The 22,981-nt window shown below is 41.4% G+C and overlaps 1 protein-coding gene across 1 annotated transcript in view; it reads right to left on the bottom strand.

Annotated features, from left to right (window-relative positions):
• Window positions 1–494: 494 nt before the first annotated feature.
• Window positions 495–22,981, bottom strand: part of LOC118966641 (mucin-5AC-like) — a gene marked incomplete at its 3' end in the record, with an annotated part of 61,553 nt that continues 39,066 nt past the window's right edge. The window contains exons 2-3 of the mRNA XM_036989365.1: window positions 1,908–3,082; window positions 495–1,565 (exon numbers count right to left, since the gene is read on the bottom strand). Coding sequence (XP_036845260.1) covers window positions 495–1,565; window positions 1,908–3,082 — 2,246 coding nt within the window. The remainder of the gene's footprint in view (window positions 1,566–1,907; window positions 3,083–22,981) is intronic.

The raw sequence follows: 22,981 nt of genomic DNA, 5'->3' as shown, positions 1-22,981 counted from the left end.
GCTGTGGTTGTTGTGGGAGAAGCTGTTGTTGAAGTTTGTGCAGCTGTGGTTGTTGTTGGAGCAGCTGTGGTTGTTGAGGCCAGCACTTCGGGTGTTATTGCTGAAGCTTTTGTTGTTTTCGCTGCATCTGTGGTTGTTGTGGGAGATTCTGTGGTTGTTGTGGGAGAAGCTGTGGTTGTCGTTTGTGCAGATGTGGTTGTTGTTGGAGCAGCTGTGGTTGTTGTGTGAGAAGCTGTGGTTGTTGTGGGAGAAGCTGTGGTTGTTGTGGGAGAAGCTGTGGTTGTTGTGGGAGAAGCTGTGGTTGTTGTGGGAGAAGCTGTGGTTGTTGAGGCCAGCACTTTGGTTGTTATTGCTGAAGCTTTTGTTGTTGTAGCTGCAACTGTGGTTGTTGTGGGAGATTCTGTGGTTGTTGTGGGAGAAGCTGTGGTTGTTGTGGGAGAAGCTGTGGTTGTTGTGGTAGAAGCTGTGGTTGTTGTGGGAGACCCTATGGTTGTTGTGGGAGAAGCTGTGGTTGTTGTGGTAGAAGCTGTGGTTGTTGTGGGAGAATCTGTGGTTGTTGTGGGAGAAGCTGTAGTTTTGGGAGAAGCTGTGGTTGTTGTGTGAGAAGTTGTGAATGTTGTGGGAGAAGCTGTGGTTGTTGTGGGAGAAGCTGTGGTTGTTGAGGCCAGAGCTTCGGTTGTTGTTGCTGCAGCTATTGTTTTTGTAGCAGCAACTGTGGTTGTTGTGGTAGAAGCTGTGGTTGTTGTGTGAGACACTGTCGTTGTTGTGAGAGAAGCTTTGGTTGTTGTGGGAGAAGCTGTGGTTGTTGTGGGAGAAGCTGTGGTTGTTGTGGGAGAAGCTGTGGTTGTTGTTGGAGAAGCTGTGGTTTTTGTGGGAGAATCAGTGATTGCTGTTGGAGCAGCTGTGGTTGTTGAGGCCAGAGCTTCGGTTGTTGTTGCTGCAGCTTTTGTTGTTGTAGCTGCAACTGTGGTTGTTGTGGGAGAAGCTGTGGTTGTTGTGGGAGAAGCTGTGGTTGTTGTGGTAGAAGCTGTGGTTGTTGTGGGAGAATCTGTGGTTGTTGTGGGAGAAGCTGTAGTTTTGGGAGAAGCTGTGGTTTTTGTTTGAGAAGTTGTGAATGTTGTGGGAGAAGCTGTGGTTGTTGTGGGAGAAGCTGTGGTTGTTGAGGCCAGAGCTTCGGTTGTTGTTGCTGCAGCTTTTGTTTTTGTAGCTGCAACTGTGGTTGTTGTGGTAGAAGCTGTGGTTGTTGTGGGAGAAGCTGTGGTTGTAGTTTGTGCAGCTGTGGTTGTTGTTGGAGCATCTGCGGTTGTTGAGGCCAGCACTTCAGTTGTTGTTGCTGCAGCTCTTGTTGTTGTAGCTGCAACTGTGGTTGTAGTGGGAGAAGCTGTGGTTGTTGTGGTAGAAGATGTGGTTGTTGTGGGAGAAGCTGTGGGTGTTGTGGGAGAAGCTGTGTTTGTTGTGGGAGAAGCTTTTGTTGTTGTAGCTGCAACTGAGGTTGTTGTGGGAGAAGCTGTGGTTGTAGTTTGTGCAGCTGTGATTGCTGTTGGAGCAGCTGTGGTTGTTGAGGCCTGAGCTTCGGTTGTTGTTGCTGCAGCTTTTGTTGTTGTAGCTGCAACTTTGGTTGTTGTGGGAGATTCTGTGGTTGTTGTGGTAGGAGCTGTGGTTGTTGTGGGAGAAGCTGTGGTTGTTGTGGGAGAATCTTTGGTTGTTGTGGGAGAAGCTGTGGTTGTTGTGGGAGAAGCTGTTGTTGTAGTTTGTGCAGCTGTGGTTGTTGTTGGAGCAGCTGTGGTTGTTGAGGCCAGCACTTCGGTTGTTGTTGCTGCAACTCTGGTTGTTATAGCTGCAACTGTGATTGTTGTGGGAGAAGCTGTGGTTGTTGTGGGAGACGCTGTGGTTGTTATGAGAGAAGCTGTGGTTGTTGTGGGAGAAGCTGTTGTTGAAGTTTGTGCAGCTGTGGTTGTTGTTGGAGCAGCTGTGGTTGTTGAGGCCAGCACTTCGGGTGTTATTGCTGCAACTCTGGTTGTTATAGCTGCAACTGTGATTGTTGTGGGAGAAGCTGTGGTTGTTGTGGGAGACGTTGTGGTTGTTATGAGAGAAGCTGTGGTTGTTGTGGGAGAAGCTGTTGTTGAAGTTTGTGCAGCTGTGGTTGTTGTTGGAGCAGCTGTGGTTGTTGAGGCCAGCACTTCGGGTGTTATTGCTGAAGCTTTTGTTGTTTTCGCTGCATCTGTGGTTGTTGTGGGAGATTCTGTGGTTGTTGTGGGAGAAGCTGTGGTTGTTGTGTGAGAAGCTGTGGTTGTTGTGGGAGAAGCTGTGGTTGTTGTGGGAGAAGCTGTGGTTGTTGTGGGAGAAGCTGTTGTTGTAGTTTGTGCAGCTGTGGTTGTTGTTGGAGCTGCTGTGGTTGTTGAGGCCATTACTTCGGGTGTTATTGCTGAAGCTTTTGTTGTTTTCGCTGCAACTGTGGTTGTTGTGGGAGATTCTGTGGTTGTTGTGGGAGAAGCTGTGGTTGTTGTGTGAGAAGCTGTGGTTGTTGTGGGAGAAGCTGTGGTTGTTGTGGGAGAAGCAGTGGTTGTTGTTTGTGCAGATGTGGTTGTTGTTGGAGCAGCTGTGGTTGTTGAGGCCTGCACTTCGGTTGTTGTTGCTGCAGCTCTTGTTGTTGTAGCTGCAACTGTGGTTGTTGTGGCATAAGCTGTGGTTGTTGTGGTAGGAGCTGTGGTTGTTGTGGGAGAAGTTGTGGTTGTTGTGGGAGAAGCTGTGGTTGTTGTGGGAGAAGCTGTTGTTGTAGTTTGTGCAGCTGTGGTTGTTGTTGGAGCAGCTGTGGTTGTTGAGGCCAGCACTTCGGTTGTTGTTGCTGCAACTGTGGTTGTTATAGCTGCAACTGTGATTGTTGTGGGAGAAGCTGTGGTTGTTGTGGGAGACGCTGTGGTTGTTATGAGAGAAGCTGTGGTTGTTGTGGGAGAAGCTGTTGTTGAAGTTTGTGCAGCTGTGGTTGTTGTTGGAGCAGCTGTGGTTGTTGAGGCCAGCACTTCGGGTGTTATTGCTGCAACTCTGGTTGATATAGCTGCAACTGTGATTGTTGTGGGAGAAGCTGTGGTTGTTGTGGGAGACGTTGTGGTTGTTATGAGAGAAGCTGTGGTTGTTGTGGGAGAAGCTGTTGTTGAAGTTTGTGCAGCTGTGGTTGTTGTTGGAGCAGCTGTGGTTGTTGAGACCAGCACTTCGAGTGTTATTGCTGAAGCTTTTGTTGTTTTCGCTGCATCTGTGGTTGTTGTGGGAGATTCTGTGGTTGTTGTGGGAGAAGCTGTGGTTGTTGTGTGAGAAGCTGTGGTTGTTGTGGGAGAAGCTGTGGTTGTTGTGGGAGAAGCTGTGGTTGTTGTGGGAGAAGCTGTTGTTGTAGTTTGTGCAGCTGTGGTTGTTGTTGGAGCTGCTGTGGTTGTTGAGGCCATTACTTCGGGTGTTATTGCTGAAGCTTTTGTTGTTTTCGCTGCAACTGTGGTTGTTGTGGGAGATTCTGTGGTTGTTGTGGGAGAAGCTGTGGTTGTTGTGTGAGAAGCTGTGGTTGTTGTGGGAGAAGCTGTGGTTGTTGTGGGAGAAGCAGTGGTTGTTGTTTGTGCAGATGTGGTTGTTGTTGGAGCAGCTGTGGTTGTTGAGGCCTGCACTTCGGTTGTTGTTGCTGCAGCTCTTGTTGTTGTAGCTGCAACTGTGGTTGTTGTGGCATAAGCTGTGGTTGTTGTGGTAGGAGCTGTGGTTGTTGTGGGAGAAGTTGTGGTTGTTGTGGGAGAAGCTGTGGTTGTTGTGGGAGAAGCTGTTGTTGTAGTTTGTGCAGCTGTGGTTGTTGTTGGAGCAGCTGTGGTTGTTGAGCCCATTACTTCGGGTGTTATTGCTGAAGCTTTTGTTGTTTTCGCTGCAACTGTGGTTGTTGTGGGAGATTCTGTGGTTGTTGTGGGAGAAGCTGTGGTTGTTGTGTGAGAAGCTGTGGTTGTTGTGGGAGAAGCTGTGGTTGTTGTGGGAGAAGCAGTGGTTGTTGTTTGTGCAGATGTGGTTGTTGTTGGAGCAGCTGTGGTTGTTGAGGCCTGCACTTCGGTTGTTGTTGCTGCAGCTCTTGTTGTTGTAGCTGCAACTGTGGTTGTTGTAGCATAAGCTGTGGTTGTTGTGGTAGGAGCTGTGGTTGTTGTGGGAGAAGTTGTGGTTGTTGTGGGAGAAGCTGTGGTTGTTGTGGGAGAAGCTGTTGTTGTAGTTTGTGCAGCTGTGGTTGTTGTTGGAGCAGCTGTGGTTGTTGAGGCCAGCACTTCGGTTGTTGTTGCTGCAACTGTGGTTGTTATAGCTGCAACTGTGATTGTTGTGGGAGAAGCTGTGGTTGTTGTGGGAGACGCTGTGGTTGTTATGAGAGAAGCTGTGGTTGTTGTGGGAGAAGCTGTTGTTGAAGTTTGTGCAGCTGTGGTTGTTGTTGGAGCAGCTGTGGTTGTTGAGGCCAGCACTTCGGGTGTTATTGCTGAAGCTTTTCTTGTTTTCGCTGCATCTGTGGTTGTTGTGGGAGATTCTGTGGTTGTTGTGGGAGAAGCTGTGGTTGTCGTTTGTGCAGATGTGGTTGTTGTTGGAGCAGCTGTGGTTGTTGTGTGAGAAGCTGTGGTTGTTGTGGGAGAAGCTGTGGTTGTTGTGGGAGAAGCTGTGGTTGTTGTGGGAGAAGCTGTGGTTGTTGTGGGAGAAGCTGTGGTTGTTGAGGCCAGCACTTTGGCTGTTATTGCTGAAGCTTTTGTTGTTGTAGCTGCAACTGTGGTTGTTGTGGGAGATTCTGTGGTTGTTGTGGGAGAAGCTGTGGTTGTTGTGGGAGAAGCTGTGGTTGTTGTGGTAGAAGCTGTGGTTGTTGTGGGAGACCCTATGGTTGTTGTGGGAGAAGCTGTGGTTGTTGTGGTAGAAGCTGTGGTTGTTGTGGGAGAATCTGTGGTTGTTGTGGGAGAAGCTGTGGTTGTTTTGGGAGAAGTTGTGAATGTTGTGGGAGAAGCTGTGGTTGTTGTGGGAGAAGCTGTGGTTGTTGAGGCCAGAGCTTCGGTTGTTGTTGCTGCAGCTTTTGTTTTTGTAGCAGCAACTGTGGTTGTTGTGGTAGAAGCTGTGGTTGTTGTGTGAGACACTGTGGTTGTTGTGAGAGAAGCTTTGGTTGTTGTGGGAGAAGCTGTGGTTGTTGTGGGAGAAGCTGTGGTTGTTGTGGGAGAAGCTGTGGTTGTTGTTGGAGAAGCTGTGGTTTTTGTGGGAGAATCAGTGATTGCTGTTGGAGCAGCTGTGGTTGTTGAGGCCAGAGCTTCGGTTGTTTTTGCTGCAGCTTTTGTTGTTGTAGCTGCAACTGTGGTTGTTGTGGGAGAAGCTGTGGTTGTTGTGGGAGAAGCTGTGGTTGTTGTGGTAGAAGCTGTGGTTGTTGTGGGAGAATCTGTGGTTGTTGTGGGAGAAGCTGTAGTTTTGGGAGAAGCTGTGGTTGTTGTGTGAGAAGTTGTGAATGTTGTGGGAGAAGCTGTGGTTGTTGTGGGAGAAGCTGTGGTTGTTGAGGCCAGAGCTTCGGTTGTTGTTGCTGCAGCTTTTGTTTTTGTAGCTGCAACTGTGGTTGTTGTGGTAGAAGCTGTGGTTGTTGTGGGAGAAGCTGTGGTTGTAGTTTGTGCAGCTGTGGTTGTTGTTGGAGCATCTGCGGTTGTTGAGGCCAGCACTTCAGTTGTTGTTGCTGCAGCTCTTGTTGTTGTAGCTGCAACTGTGGTTGTAGTGGGAGAAGCTGTGGTTGTTGTGGTAGAAGCTGTGGTTGTTGTGGGAGAAGCTGTGGGTGTTGTGGGAGAAGCTGTGTTTGTTGTGGGAGAAGCTGTGGTTGTTGTGTGAGAAGTTGTGAATGTTGTGGGAGAAGCTGTGGTTTTTGTGGGAGAAGCTGTGGTTTTTGAGGCCAGCACTTCGGTTGTTGTAGCTGCAGCTTTTGTTGTTGTAGCTGCAACTGAGGTTGTTGTGGGAGAAGCTGTGGTTGTTGTGGGAGAGTCTGTGATTGCTGTTGGAGCAGCTGTGGTTGTTGAGGCCTGAGCTTCGGTTGTTGTTGCTGCAGCTTTTGTTGTTGTAATTGCAACTGTGGTTGTTGTGGGAGAAACTGTGGTTGTTGTGGGAGACGCTGTGGTTATTGTGGGAGAAGCTGTTGTTGTAGTTTGTGCAGCTGTGGTTGTTGTTGGAGCAGCTGTGGTTGTTGAGGCCAGCACTTCGGTTGTCGTTGCTGCAGCTTTTGCTGTTGTTGCTGCATCTGTGATTGTTGTGGGAGAAGCTGTGGTTGTTGTTGGAGAAGCTGTTGTTGATGTGGAAGCTTTTGTTGGAGCTGCTGTAGTTGTGGGAACATTCTTGGTTATTGTGGGTGCAGTTGTGGTTGTTGTGGGAGCTGCTGTTGATGTAAGTGCCATATTAGTTTCTGAGGTCACTGTGGAAACATCTATGGTCTCCGTACGTTGAGGTGTGGTTGTCGTTGGTGCAGCTGTGGTTGTTGAGTGTGTGGCTGTGCTTTTTGTAGCCACAGCTGTACTTGTCAAAGCTGCAGCTGTGTATGTCATCAGTGTTTCTGTGGTTGTTTGGTGAACAGCTGTTGTTGTTGAGATGGCTGTAGTTGTTGTGGGTGAATCTGTGATTGCTGTTGGAGCAGTTGTGGTTGTTGTGGCCAGGGCTTCGGTTGTTGTTGCCACATCTTTTGTTGTTTCAGCAACTGTGGTTGTTGTAGGAATAGTTGTTGTTGTTATGGGAGAAGCTGTTGTTTTTGTAGCCACATCTGTGCTTGTTGAAGCCGTAGGTGTAGATGTCATTGGTGTTGTTGTGGGTGTTGTTGTGGTTGTTGTGGGTACGACTTTAGTTGTTGTAGGGGAAGCTGCTATGGTTGTGGGAGCTGCTGTAGCCTTCTTGGGAGAAAAAGTTGTTGTTTTGGGTGTATCTGTGGTTGTTGTGGGGGCAGATGTGGTTGTTGTAGGGATGAATTTGGTTGTTGTAGCCACAGCTGTGGTTGCTGTAGGAGAATCTGTGGTTGTTGTGGGATCAGATGTGGTTGTTGTAGGGGAAGCTGTTGTTGGAGCTGCTGCAGTTGTTGTGGGAGACACTGTGGCTGTTGTGGGAGACACTGTGGTTGTTGTGGGTGCATCTATGGGTTTTTTGGGAACAGCTTTTGTTGTTGGGACGGCTGTGATTGTTTGTTGATGGCAGGGTTCTGGGTGTTGTTCCCGGTGATGTTGTTGTTTTTGCAGCTGGTGATGTTGTGGGCGCAGCTGTGTTTTTTTTTGCGACTTCTCTTCTCGTCGTATCCGCAGCTGTGGTTGTTGTGGGTGCAGCTTTGTTTTTTCTTGCCTCAGCTCTTCTTTGCGTACCCACAGCGTGGTTGTTGTGGGAGCAGCTGTAGTCGTCATTGCTGCAGCTGTGGTTGTTGTGGGAGCAGCTGTTGTTGTTGTGGGCTCAGCTGTGGTTGATTGTGCTGACACAGTTGTCAAGATTGTTGTTGCCGTAAGTACTGTTGATGGAATCGACATTATCATTGTTATTTTCATAGTTGTTTTATCATCCCCAGCACATTTAAGGGGGCATTTGAAGTGTCTGTCCTATATCTGAGAGAAATACGAAAGATCAGGAAAAAAAATATTTAAAAAAAACAACGTATTTAACCCCTTCTTTTGACACTGAACTACTTCCATACAAACATCCATAACTTGTTTTAACTGCTACCGGGCTTGCCTTCAGTTGAGTCTTGTGAGGATTGGTGGTGTCCTAGAGCAAAACAGTCGACATGTATGTGTTTTTGAGAGACTCACCTTTTCATAGAGGGTTCAATAGTTTGTAAACCATTCGGACGCTACAGAGTTTATTTTTTAGAATATTTTTGGAATGTTTTATGCTCTGTAGCTCTGCCACCTTTCACCGCAGATATGAAAGGCCGATATCAGCGGACGCGGTCGATTGAGACGCAGCCCATCCAAAAATACTTCTCTAGCTTAAAACTTATTGACGCTACCCATCCCTTAAGCGGGATAATTGTCATCAGCAACCGCTGAATAGCATAGCGCCTCAGTCAAATAATATTACTAAAAATATTCATATTCATGAAATCACAAGTGCAATATTGCAAAACACAGTTTAGCCTTTTGTTAATCCACCTGTCATCTCAGATTTTGAAATTATGCTTTACAGCGAAAGCAATCCAAGTTTTTGTGTAAGTTTATCGATCGCATGACAAAACATTAAATACACTTAGCATCAGGTAGCTTGATCACGAAAATCAGAAAAGCAATCAAATTAATCGTTTACCTTTGATGATCTTCGGATGTTTTCACTCACGAGACTCCCAGTTACACAACAAATGTTCCTTTTGTTCCATAAAAATAATTTTTATATCCAAAATACCTCCGTTTGTTTGGAGTATTATGTTCAGAAATCCACAGGATTTTTTATAATCAATCCTCAGGTTGTTTTTAAAATATATAATCGGTAATATATCAACTGCAAATCTCTTTCACAGTAGGAGAGGGAAAAGCAATACCTCCAAACTCTGTTGCGCGAGCAAAACTCATGTGACCACTTGACGCGATGTTATCGTTCTGGCTCATTTTTCAAAATAAAAGCCTGAAACTATGTCTGAAGACTGTTGACACCTCGAGGAAGCAATAGGAAAGGGAATCTGGTTGATATCCCTTTAAATGGAGCAATGGAAGGCTATGGAACATGGAGTTTTCAAAATAGAAGCCACTTCCTGGTTTGATTTTTATCAGTTTATCTGCAATATCAGTTCTGTTATACTCACAGACAATATTTTGACAGTTTTGGAAACTTTAGTGTTTTCTATCCTAATCTGTCAATTATTTGCATATTCTAGCATCTGGTCCTGAGAAATAGGCCGTTTACTTTGGGAACGTTATTTTTCCAAACATAAAAATAGTGCCCCCTAGCTTCAAGAGTTAATGGGTCTTGAGACAGGAGCCATAGCCATTTATCATTAACCATGCTAATTGCTATTCATCCTAGTTCATTCGCACCTTCTGCTGTTTGAGTCTTTGGTACTGCAATAATTACAAAAAAGTCATTCACATTTTCACAGTATTGTTCCAACCTCATATTGTGGAAATATATATAAAACACAGGAAAATCACGTTTTTGATTGTGCTGGAATTTTAACGATTTGATAATCTATATTTTTTTACACTATGTTTTTTGTAAGACATATTCTCATATGAACATCAGGAACTATTTAATCTCACAGAAGTTGAACATGTTCTGCTTTCATTTCTCACCTGTTAGGCAGAGCAGTGTAGCTCTGCATCTCATCTTGATTGTAGCCATATCTCCACCGCCTAAGAGAGAAAGATGATATCAAGTTTTCTACACATAAATGTTGGAACTGTAATTTGATATTCTGCCTCGTACAATATATTTACATATTGGCAAGTGGATATGTTTACACACTCACCCCAATGGTTGTCGATACCCTGAGATATCTAATCTTTCATTCCATAATTCACATACTGTCATAACGGAAATGATTTGCACCATTGATAAAGATGAGCCGAAAAAGACTGTATAAATAAATAACACAAATACTAATGCATAGTATTTTTTGAAGATTATATAATAATAATACTACTAATACAATTGCTCAGAGAAAAATATTTTGTTAAAGAAGTAATCCTTTTTTCTCAAAACGTTTCAATACACTAGCACCCTCCCCTTGCGTGAATAACTGCACTGAGCCTTTTTCTAAAATGATTTATGGGATTGGAGAACACATTGGGAGGAATCAATTTTGAAAAGGCTTGGAGACCGAAGGTAAACACCTTGTCCCTCCCCCTGGAATGCTATTCCTTAGAGCAGTGAATCACCTTCTGTGACTGTGTTACTTTACACAATCAAATTATTTCCGATATAAACCCTGGGGCGATGTGTTTGATGTGTTCGATACCATTCCATTGATTCCGTTCCAGCCATTACTATGAGCCCATCCACCCTAATAAAGGAGCCAACTGCCGCTTGTGCCACATTTCATTGGGGAAAAAACAACCTGTGTTTTAACCACAAATAACAACTGTTATTTTGCCTCTCATGCAAGTACAGCACGATTTTATAGTCACATATTTGAGTTTCCAAATCTCAGTTAGTTAGGGTATATTCTAGGGAATATTCCATCTATGTTAGCAAAAACCCTCTGAGAGCCTTTTTAGCATGTCTTGGTGTTAAAGTTAGGAGAACATTCCCTTAAAATGTCTAGCAGAACTTATCTAGAATGTGGTTCAAATGTTCTCTGAATATAATATAAATAAATATTAAAGTTTTAGACACGTTTCATGGGACATTGCAAGAACATTCATGTCCAGTTTTCTGAGGGTTCGGAGAATATTCCACCAACGTCCCACCAAACACACACAGAACAGCGTTGCCATGTTCTCAGACTATACGATATTAACGTTCTAGACACGTTTTTAATTTTTTTTATTTTACCCCCTTTTTCTCCCCAATTTCATAGTATCCAATTATTAGTAGTTACTATCTTGTCTCATCGCTACAACTCCCGTACGGGCTCGGGAGAGATGAAGGTCGAAAGTCATGCGTCCTCCGAAACACAACCCAAGCAAGCCGCACTGCTTCTTAACACAGCGCGCATCCAACCCGGAAGCCAGCCGCACCAATGTGTCGGAGGAAACACCGTGCACCTGGCGACCTTGGTTAGCATGCACTGCACCCAGCCCACCACAGGAGTCGATGGTGCGCGATGAGACAATTATATCCCTAGCGGCCAAACCCTCCCAAACCCGGACGACGCTAGGCCAATTGTGCGTCGCCTCACGGACCTTCCAGTTGCAGCCGGCGCGAACCCAGAGTCGCTGGTGGCACAGCTAGCGCTGCGATGCAGTGCCCTAGACCACGGCTCCACCTGGGAGGCCCTATGTTCTAGACACATTTTATGAGAACGTTGCAAGAACATTCCTGTGTTCAGTTGTCTGAGGGTTAGGAGAATATTCCATGAACGCCACATCAAACATACACAGAACATGGTTGCCATACTCACTGAAGATAATAACCTTTTAGACACATTTAATAGGATGCTGCAAGAACAGTGGCGGCTTCATGTTATGGGTATGCTTGTCATTGGCTAGGACTAGAGAGTTTGTAGGATAAAAATAAATGGAATACAGCTAAGCACAGGCAAAATCCTAGAGGAAAACCTTGTTCAGTCAGCTTTCCAACAGACACAGGGAGGAAAATTCACCTTTCAGCAGGACAACCTTACCTAAAACACAAGGCAAAATATACACTGGTGTTTCTTACTAAGACGAAATGTAATGTTCCTGTGCAGCCTAGTTAGTTTTGACTTAAATGTTCTTGAAAATCTACAGCAAGACTTACATAAATATTGTACATTTCCAATATTGTACATTCCAGGTGTACAGACTTACCCAGAAATACTGATTCTAAGACGTATTGACTCAGGGTTGTCAATACTTATGTCAATGAGTTTTTGTTTTTCCTTTTCAGTAAATTAGCAAACATTTCTTAAAAACAGAGTTTTCATTTTGTAATTATGGAGTATTGTGTGTAGATGGGTGTAACACAACAACATGTGGAATAAGTCAAGGGGTATGACTACTTTCTGAAGGCACTGTATAATAAAATCCTATTACCGTCTGATGTGAATTCTTGAACTGACTTGGTAACCTTCTAACCTTCTGGTATTCTGTCAAATACCTATTTTGATGACAACATCATGAACCGTCTTGATATTTAAGAATGTTTGTTATTTCTCACTCAACTATTATTTTTATTTTGATACATGTGTGTATAAAGTTTGCAGATACATTTTTTGAGGGATAATGATAAATAACTTTATAAAGTAATGCTATAAAATCTAAATCATAAAAAAAAATCCTAGCATTCTTTTACTAAATTCAGTATCTTGCATGCCCATTTCCACTCACCTGAACTTCTTGAAATAAATAAATGAAGTCCACTTGAAATTGTACTTCCAAAGATTCACAAGGTGATCGTCAACCAGGTATATAGGTCCGAAAGTACAGCTTCTTCTCTATCTATCACCTCACGATTGATAATGCCCGTATGACAGGAGAAGGCAGGTATGCTCAATATGAATCTCAGACTGTATTAGCAGCCTTAATATTGCAATTGCTTTTCAACTGGTTGGGTGGCTTCAATGTGTGTTGTTAGGCCCTTTTTATAGATGAGAACATTCCTAAACATTCCTCCACCCCGTAAAATCCATCTACCCTAACCCACTGTCTAAAGACATCATTAGTGCCATCCTCCTATCTTTTGTTTTTGTTAAATTGTCCAATTACATAAGAGGTATTGAAATTATTTGCCCTACCGGTTTTACCTCGAGTCACTGATAATTGCACATGACTTGAAATACAGATATGCATCTGTTGGTCACAGATACCTTTGAAAAAAAGGTTAAGGGCGTGGATCAGAAAACCAGTGTCTGGTTTGACCACAATTTGCCTCGGGCAGCACGACACATCTCATTCGCATAGAGTTGATCAGGCTGTTGATTGTGGCAGGTTGAATTTTGTTCCCACTCCATATTACATGTGTTTTATTTGATGACTTTATTATTTCATTCCAAGTCATCATCTCATCTCTATAGATCTGCTGCGTATGCTGTCTGACAAAATCACTCTTTTACTAGTTCTTCAAAGTAAATAAGGCATGCTTTTATAACTGCTGAATACCAACTAGCAATCACTTAAGTTAGATCGTGTATTTTCAGGTGGAGATACCTCACGAGGCAACTGCTGCCCTTCCCTTTCGATGTGCTTTCTTCTGTCTCTCATCTCTCACCCTCTCCATGTCTGCCCCACACCAGAGAGAAAGAGGCGAAGCAAGATTCTTGAGCATCTCTTCATTATACCCATCAACTGTACAAGTAGGCACTTAATGGATTATGGTCATTGTAGTTATTTACCACGTTTTCTGTGCTAAACGATTTAGAATATTGGCCTGTTGGAAGCTACAACTCCCTACTGCATCGCACAGTTTGGGCTTGATCTGATTTCGCTCTAGAGAAACTGCACATTGAGCTCATTGAAGAAAAAACGTCTACTAAGTGGAATTGAAATAATTCAACCGACATCAGACAATTCAATTGTTAAAAAACCTGATGAATAACCAACATTTCGATGAATCACTCTGAACTTGGGTGAACAAAATATTGAAAATACAATGGCCCTTAATATTAAGTTATGTGTCCTCAAGGTATGTGTCCTTAAATGTTATTTAGTATAAGAATATCACATCAGCTGGTAGAACTGGCTAAATTAAATGCATCTTATAACTTATTCCATTTCACAGGTATTTTGGGGGCTCATGTATTTTAATATTCATGTAGACTAGGGGCTATATAGATTATTATCTGTCATGTTGTGCTGACACTTGCATTTCTTTACAGCTGAGTTACCCTGGTCGTGTCAGTACACAGTCATTTTTTTATTAATAACATCATGCAACTTTACCTCGCTACATCTCCAAAGAGGAGAACAAAGAGAACAGCAGGCCAGTAGATCCCTTAGAACAGCAGCAGCCAGGAGGAACTGGTAGGGAAGTGGATGATTTAGGTGACCCCGACACAGGCTCAAAACAAGTTAAGCTACCCAAGTATCCCCTTGACCGTTTTGGATTGCTAAACAAAAGAGACACACTAGAAAATACTCAGAAACAGCAACTGAAGAGTAGATGATTGAGATAGACACCAGACATAACACAGATTCAGCAACTGAAAAGTAGGATATGATGGAGAGAGACACACCACATCGAGGCTCCCGAGTGCAAGAGGGGTCACTATAGTTCAAGAGGCGTCACTACAGTACCTGGTTCGATTCCAGGCTGAATCACATCCAGCCGTGATTAGGAGTCCCATAGGGTGGTGCACAATTGGCCCGGTGTCGTCTGCGTTTGGCCGGGGTAGGCCGACATTCTAAATAAGACTATGTTAGCGGAACCCCGTTCCCAGACAGGTTAACTGACTTATCAAGTTAAATGAAGGTTAAATAATAAATACTAAATCAAAACACAGCAATAGAAGACCAGGATTCCAGAAGAACAGGCCACAAGAATAGACGAAGGAGACAGCAACAAAGACGTACCTCGGACAGCAACAGACAAGACACAGAGAAAGTCACAGAAGAAGGCAGATGGAGAGAAAACAGAGGTAGGTTGAGCACAGAGTGGACTGTATCACTTCACACTGCTCTAAAGATTCTATGTAGTTTTATTTGCACAAATTATAACAAATGAATTATTAACAGTGACAAAGTAAAACATGTTTTACAAAGAATTTGCAGGTGAGGTGAAAAAATCTTGTGAAATTACTTTTAAAACAATTGCTGACAATTCATTTTGGCGGGATTTAGTTGGTGAGATTGAGATTGAGAAAATACATTGAGAAAATACATTTTGTAACCTCCTTGGTGGATATATTTATGGACAGACTGCCATGCTGATTGATGCATTGGTAGACAGCTGTTGGTATATGGAGAGATGAATAGAGAGGGTGCAGTCAAAGATCTAAGGGTTATTGAGTCATTAAATGCTTCTCTATTATGGCAGCAGAATGTGTCAACTTATCTACTCTCTCACCTGACTCATCAAGCGTGATTATTTTAGGATGGGTCTAAGGACTGAGCACTGGCACCTGTAGTTGTAGATTTTGTATGGGTGATACAAAGTCAGGTACACTGTAATTACAGTGTAGGTAAACATTGTTGTTAGTTTACAACTGTGAAATCTACAGAGTGTGCAAATATGTCATCAAGGCAAAGGGTGGCTACTTTGAAGAATCGCTCTTGCACTGAGCAATTTCAAATATATTTTGATATGTTTAACACTTTTTTGGTTACTAGATGATTCCATAGGTGTTATTTCAAAGTCTGGATGTCTGCACAATGTAGAAAATAGTAAAAAATAAGAATAAACCTGGAATGAGTATGTGTGTCCAAACTTGACTGGTACTGTATGTGTAATTACATATAACACATATTGGGTAATTAAATATCATAAAACCACACCTGCATGTATTATATAGGAAACTATATCACCTAACTTCTGGTCACAGCTGCCAAAATAAAGGAAACTTTAATAAATTAGGGCTAATAAGTATTTCAATTGTGTTGAGATCTGGTGACTAAGACGGCGATGGCATATGATTTACATCGCTTTAATTTTCATACAACCATACAGTGACCACTTTGCCCTGATGATGGGGGCATTTTCATCCTGGAAGAGACCCTTCCCACCAGGATGGAACTGCTTCAGCAGAGGTTGAAGGTGATCACTCAGAATGGATGTGTAGTTATTGGCATATACCTGGCCCTGTAAGGGGTTGAGTGGACCTAAACTATGCAGGGAAATGCACCACACACCATAACAGAGACACCTGAATCCTTCTCCTGCTTCCAATATACGTTTCCCTCATTTATTCAAGTGTTTCCTTGATTTTGTCAGTTACCTGTATCTCTGTTGATAAACTGGGCTAGATTACCCAATAATAGGATACGTGAGTTAAAGTTTATGAAGACAAAAGCCAAATCTGTTACGTAAAGTTCACAAAGCAAATTTAGCTTGTTACTATTACATGACCTACACATCATGATCAAATGCAAATACATTTTAGTTGGCCAAAGGTTTGCTCAACTTGTGATGAAGTCCTCAAAAACAAAAAAATCAGAAGCAGCAAGATTACAATAATGGGAAATGCAACCACAATGCACTTCAACTTTGACATGTTGAAGGCTAACTATAGGGAGAAGCACTGTAATATTAACGTTAACCTCTGGTAGCACCACATTAAAACAGTGCACATGTTGTTTCAGGACGACGGACAGTTACAGAGTCAGCACAAAGTTCATCAGCGCGGTCTCTGCTATTTTAACACCATCAGTTGGACACTGCACCTAGCATCTCAACGAGCACATTCACACTCATCACGATATGCAATGAACCTGTGAAGAATATATACCTACAGTTTGGTCCAGAATAGGTAAATACAGTAGTTATTCCAAATTACAGCAAAGATGGCAGCAAATATTGGAATATTTGTACCCAAAATAAGATGTTTCATTTAAATAAAGGTATTTGAGTCCATCAAAGGGATGTAAAATGCAAACCAGTTAACCGAAAAATGAAATAGCACTCTTCCTTCTTAAGATAAATAGAAACTGGAATAGCCAGTTTTTTGCCATGCCTCAGAAAGTAATAGCAGTGAAATCTGTTCAAATCTCGGTATGAAATCTCAAGCGACAATGATTCTTTTGAAACACTTTGTATTTTCATGATAAGCCATTATGCTTATACAGTACATGTTTACCACTACTATAAATACTTAGAAATGTTGTATATATTATTGTAAATGTAACAAGTGAATATGATTTGTAATGTTTACAATGTTTATAAATGTTTGCAAATGTTTAAACATTATCACCGATAATGAAATGTAGTACTTATGCATTAACATTTGTAAAAGTTATTATTGGATTTTATATGGTCGTTTTACATGAATTAAATCACTTTCTGGCTACACCCCTTTTGATTTAAACAAAACCTTTCATAAGTTTGCCCATGGTAGAAGTGGTCTCATAGTGACTGTTTCAAAGTGGTCACATAGTGACTGTCTCCAATGACATGTACTGTAGCCTAAACTTTATTTGTAAAACAAACCTTCAGAAAACACAGTTAATTTATGAAATAATTGTTAAGGAGATTCCAATTGTTAGCACTGCTCACTGTGAAACCCTAAATCTCGAGTACAGCCTATCGTACAGAATTTAGGAACACCAGAAAAAATGTGTGGATTCAGTGCAAAACTTGAAAAACGTGTGGTTCTCACGGTGAAGTGAAACGAAGACAGTGTATCGACTTTCTCGCCTGTGTGATACAATGTAGCCTAACAAAATTGCTTGAAAAAGGCACAGATTTGAGTTTTTTGTTAATAGAAGCATTGATTCTCTTAAATGTTAACTCCAGGTTGCACATCAAACTATTTAATAGCGAATCAAATGGTCTGCTGTGCCGATAACCCGGGTTACTATTTAACAAGATGGAAATGGGAAAATAAGGGACCTGTGAAAAATATTGAAATAGTGTAGCACCCCAATACCATGTGATGTATAGGCTATATTTAATTTACTATTTGAATTGTGACCACAAACTAATCTGCATAAATGGGAGGGAAAAGTGTGAGCTGAACCCAATTAAGCAATAAGGCCTGAGGGGGTGTGGTTTATGGGCGATATACCACAGCTAAGGGCTGTTCTTATGCATGACGCAACGCTGAGTGCCTGGATACAGCCCTTAGCCGTGGTATATTGGTCATATACCACCAACCCCTAAGGTTCCCTATTGCTTATCCCTATTATTAACTGGTTAGCAACATAATTAGAAAAAATAGATGTTTTGTCATGCCCAAGGTATGCGGTCAGATATACCACGGCTTTCAGACAATCAGCATTCAGGGCTCAAACCACCCAGATTGGAAAAACATTTAGGAAATAAATACGAACCACTGGGTACACACTGGTTTAATAAACTGCATTTCATGTTCAATTCTTATATCCAACTGACTTTGAATGGAATAGATTCCAACCCTAACAATAATGTAGTAGTATTAGCCTTTTATGTAAAACTGCCGTTTCCTATCATTGTTGTGGGCATGTATGCAGTCTGCTAAAGTTACAGTTAAAATCAAATCAAATGTATTTGTCACATGCTTTGTAGATAACAGGTGTGGACTATGTGAAAAAATATGAAAATGCTTCCTCAATATTGTGACACCTGTCTTTTTTCTCAGTGTGTTCTCCGTGGTGCAAAATGAGACGTCCAGAATAAGAGCGATCCATTCTGAGGATCGCTCTTATTCTGGACGTCTCATTTTGCACCACGGCTTTCAGACAATCAGCTTTCAGGGCTCAAACCACCCAGATTGGAAATAAATATGATGATCAATCAATCACATTTATTTACAAAGCCCTTTTTACATAAGCTGATTGTCACGCCCTGTTCTTAGTATTTTGTGTTTTCTTTATTATTTTGGTTAGATATAGATATGCATCTGAATACAGATATGCATCTGTTGATCACAGATACCTTAGAAATTGGTAAGGGCGTGGATCAGAGCATCCCAAACAAGCTCAATGGGTTACATGTCCGGTGAGTCTACAGGCCATGGAAGAACTGGGAAATTTTCAGCTTCCAGGAATTGTGTACAAATCCTTGCAAAATGGGGCTGTGCATTATCATGCTGAAACATGAGGTAATGGTGCCGGATGAATGGCATGACAATGGGCCTCAGGATCTCATCACGTATTCTCTGTGCATTCAAATTGCCATTGATAAAATGCAGTCGTGTTTATTGTCCGTAGTTTATGCCTGCCCATACAATAACCCCACTGCCACCCACACAACGACCATACACGTGGTCTGTAGTTGTGAAGCCGGTTGAATGTACTGACAAATTCTCTAAAAAGACATTGGAGGTGGCTTATGGAAGAGAAATGTACATTCAATTATTTGGCAACAGCTCTGGTGGACATTCCTGCAGTCAGCATGCCAATTGCATGCTACCTCAAAATTTGAGAAATTATGTTGTTAGCACAAGGTCCACCTGTGCAATAATCACGCTGTTTGATCAGCTTGCTGATTTGTCACACCTATCAGGTGAGTAGATTATCTTGGTAAAAGAGAAATGCTCACTAACAGGGATATAAACACATTTGTGCACAACATTTGAGAGAAGTATGTTTTTTGTGCATATGGGATATTTTCGGGATCTTTTATTCCAGCTCATGAAACATGGGACCAACACTTGGTATTGGTACCACTAGACATTACATTGATATTTTTGATCAGTGTATTTATTTATTGAGATTCAATCTGTGAAACTGTTGATTTTATCCTAAATGGGAGGGTCTGTTATAGGACCTAAACATTTCCTAATGCCTACATCACAATACCCTTTGAATCCAACCTACCCTTACGCTGGTTGTCTGGTGAGTATGTCTATAAGTAACTCAAGGTAGTGCTCAGGAATGCATACAATGTTTTCCGGCACACCTTTTATACTAAATAATATAGATCGGGACTCTTCCTTCTTAAGATAAATAGAAACTGGAATAGCCAGTTTTTTGCCATGCCTCAGAAAGTAATAGCAGTGAAATCTGTTCAAATCTCGGTATGAAATCTCAAGCGACAATGATTCTTTTGAAACACTTTGTATTTTCATGATAAGCCATTATGCTTATACAGTACATGTTTACCACTACTATAAATACTTAGAAATGTTGTATATATTATTGTAAATGTAACAAGTGAATATGATTTGTAATGTTTACAATGTTTATAAATGTTTGCAAATGTTTAAACATTATCACCGATAATGAAATGTAGTACTTATGCATTAACATTTGTAAAAGTTATTATTGGACTTTATATGGTCGTTTTACATGAATTAAATCACTTTCTGGCTACACCCCTTTTGATTTAAACAAAACCTTTCATAAGTTTGCCCATGGTAGAAGTGGTCTCATAGTGACTGTTTCAAAGTGGTCACATAGTGACTGTCTCCAATGACATGTACTGTAGCCTAAACTTTATTTGTAAAACAAACCTTCAGAAAACACAGTTAATTTATGAAATAATTGTTAAGGAGATTCCAATTGTTAGCACTGCTCACTGTGAAACCCTAAATCTCGAGTACAGCCTATCGTACAGAATTTAGGAACACCAGAAAAAATGTGTGGATTCAGTGCAAAACTTGAAAAACGTGTGGTTCTCACGGTGAAGTGAAACGAAGACAGTGTATCGACTTTCTCGCCTGTGTGATACAATGTAGCTTAACAAAATTGCTTGAAAAAGGCACAGATTTGAGTTTTTTGTTAATAGAAGCATTGATTCTCTTAAATGTTAACTCCAGGTTGCACATCAAACTATTTAATAGCGAATCAAATGGTCTGCTGTGCCGATAACCCGGGTTACTATTTAACAAGATGGAAATGGGAAAATAAGGGACCTGTGAAAAATATTGAAATAGTGTAGCACCCCAATACCATGTGATGTATAGGCTATATTTAATTTACTATTTGAATTGTGACCACAAACTAATCTGCATAAATGGGAGGGAAAAGTGTGAGCTGAACCCAATTAAGCAATAAGGCCTGAGGGGGTGTGGTTTATGGGCGATATACCACAGCTAAGGGCTGTTCTTATGCATGACGCAACGCTGAGTGCCTGGATACAGCCCTTAGCCGTGGTATATTGGTCATATACCACCAACCCCTAAGGTTCCCTATTGCTTATCCCTATTATTAACTGGTTAGCAACATAATTAGAAAAAATAGATGTTTTGTCATGCCCAAGGTATGCGGTCAGATATACCACGGCTTTCAGACAATCAGCATTCAGGGCTCAAACCACCCAGATTGGAAAAACATTTAGGAAATAAATACGAACCACTGGGTACACACTGGTTTAATAAACTGCATTTCATGTTCAATTCTTATATCCAACTGACTTTGAATGGAATAGATTCCAACCCTAACAATAATGTAGTAGTATTAGCCTTTTATGTAAAACTGCCGTTTCCTATCATTGTTGTGGGCATGTATGCAGTCTGCTAAAGTTACAGTTAAAATCAAATCAAATGTATTTGTCACATGCTTTGTAGATAACAGGTGTGGACTATGTGAAAAAATATGAAAATGCTTCCTCAATATTGTGACACCTGTCTTTTTTCTCAGTGTGTTCTCCGTGGTGCAAAATGAGACGTCCAGAATAAGAGCGATCCATTCTGAGGATCGCTCTTATTCTGGACGTCTCATTTTGCACCACGGCTTTCAGACAATCAGCTTTCAGGGCTCAAACCACCCAGATTGGAAATAAATATGATGATCAATCAATCACATTTATTTACAAAGCCCTTTTTACATAAGCTGATTGTCACGCCCTGTTCTTAGTATTTTGTGTTTTCTTTATTATTTTGGTTAGATATAGATATGCATCTGAATACAGATATGCATCTGTTGATCACAGATACCTTAGAAATTGGTAAGGGCGTGGATCAGAGCATCCCAAACAAGCTCAATGGGTTACATGTCCGGTGAGTCTACAGGCCATGGAAGAACTGGGAAATTTTCAGCTTCCAGGAATTGTGTACAAATCCTTGCAAAATGGGGCTGTGCATTATCATGCTGAAACATGAGGTAATGGTGCCGGATGAATGGCATGACAATGGGCCTCAGGATCTCATCACGTATTCTCTGTGCATTCAAATTGCCATTGATAAAATGCAGTCGTGTTTATTGTCCGTAGTTTATGCCTGCCCATACAATAACCCCACTGCCACCCACACAACGACCATACACGTGGTCTGTAGTTGTGAAGCCGGTTGAATGTACTGACAAATTCTCTAAAAAGACATTGGAGGTGGCTTATGGAAGAGAAATGTACATTCAATTATTTGGCAACAGCTCTGGTGGACATTCCTGCAGTCAGCATGCCAATTGCATGCTACCTCAAAATTTGAGAAATTATGTTGTTAGCACAAGGTCCACCTGTGCAATAATCACGCTGTTTGATCAGCTTGCTGATTTGTCACACCTATCAGGTGAGTAGATTATCTTGGTAAAAGAGAAATGCTCACTAACAGGGATATAAACACATTTGTGCACAACATTTGAGAGAAGTATGTTTTTTGTGCATATGGGATATTTTCGGGATCTTTTATTCCAGCTCATGAAACATGGGACCAACACTTGGTATTGGTACCACTAGACATTACATTGATATTTTTGATCAGTGTATTTATTTATTGAGATTCAATCTGTGAAACTGTTGATTTTATCCTAAATGGGAGGGTCTGTTATAGGACCTAAACATTTCCTAATGCCTACATCACAATACCCTTTGAATCCAACCTACCCTTACGCTGGTTGTCTGGTGAGTATGTCTATAAGTAACTCAAGGTAGTGCTCAGGAATGCATACAATGTTTTCCGGCACACCTTTTATACTAAATAATATAGATCGGGACTCTTCCTTCTTAAGATAAATAGAAACTGGAATAGCCAGTTTTTTGCCATGCCTCAGAAAGTAATAGCAGTGAAATCTGTTCAAATCTCGGTATGAAATCTCAAGCGACAATGATTCTTTTGAAACACTTTGTATTTTCATGATAAGCCATTATGCTTATACAGTACATGTTTACCACTACTATAAATACTTAGAAATGTTGTATATATTATTGTAAATGTAACAAGTGAATATGATTTGTAATGTTTACAATGTTTATAAATGTTTGCAAATGTTTAAACATTATCACCGATAATGAAATGTAGTACTTATGCATTAACATTTGTAAAAGTTATTATTGGACTTTATATGGTCGTTTTACATGAATTAAATCACTTTCTGGCTACACCCCTTTTGATTTAAACAAAACCTTTCATAAGTTTGCCCATGGTAGAAGTGGTCTCATAGTGACTGTTTCAAAGTGGTCACATAGTGACTGTCTCCAATGACATGTACTGTAGCCTAAACTTTATTTTTAAAACAAACCTTCAGAAAACACAGTTAATTTATGAAATAATTGTTAAGGAGATTCCAATTGTTAGCACTGCTCACTGTGAAACCCTAAATCTCGAGTACAGCCTATCGTACAGAATTTAGGAACACCAGAAAAAATGTGTGGATTCAGTGCAAAACTTGAAAAACGTGTGGTTCTCACGGTGAAGTGAAACGAAGACAGTGTATCGACTTTCTCGCCTGTGTGATACAATGTAGCCTAACAAAATTGCTTGAAAAAGGCACAGATTTGAGTTTTTTGTTAATAGAAGCATTGATTCTCTTAAATGTTAACTCCAGGTTGCACATCAAACTATTTAATAGCGAATCAAATGGTCTGCTGTGCCGATAACCAGGGTTACTATTTAACAAGATGGAAATGGGAAAATAAGGGACCCGTG

The sequence above is a fragment of the Oncorhynchus mykiss genome, chromosome 10 (genome assembly GCF_013265735.2).
Source record: "Oncorhynchus mykiss isolate Arlee chromosome 10, USDA_OmykA_1.1, whole genome shotgun sequence".
In the NCBI taxonomy this organism is placed as follows: domain Eukaryota; kingdom Metazoa; phylum Chordata; class Actinopteri; order Salmoniformes; family Salmonidae; genus Oncorhynchus; species Oncorhynchus mykiss.
Note: the sequence above shows the minus strand (reverse complement) of the source record. Positions and strands in the feature narration are given on the sequence as shown.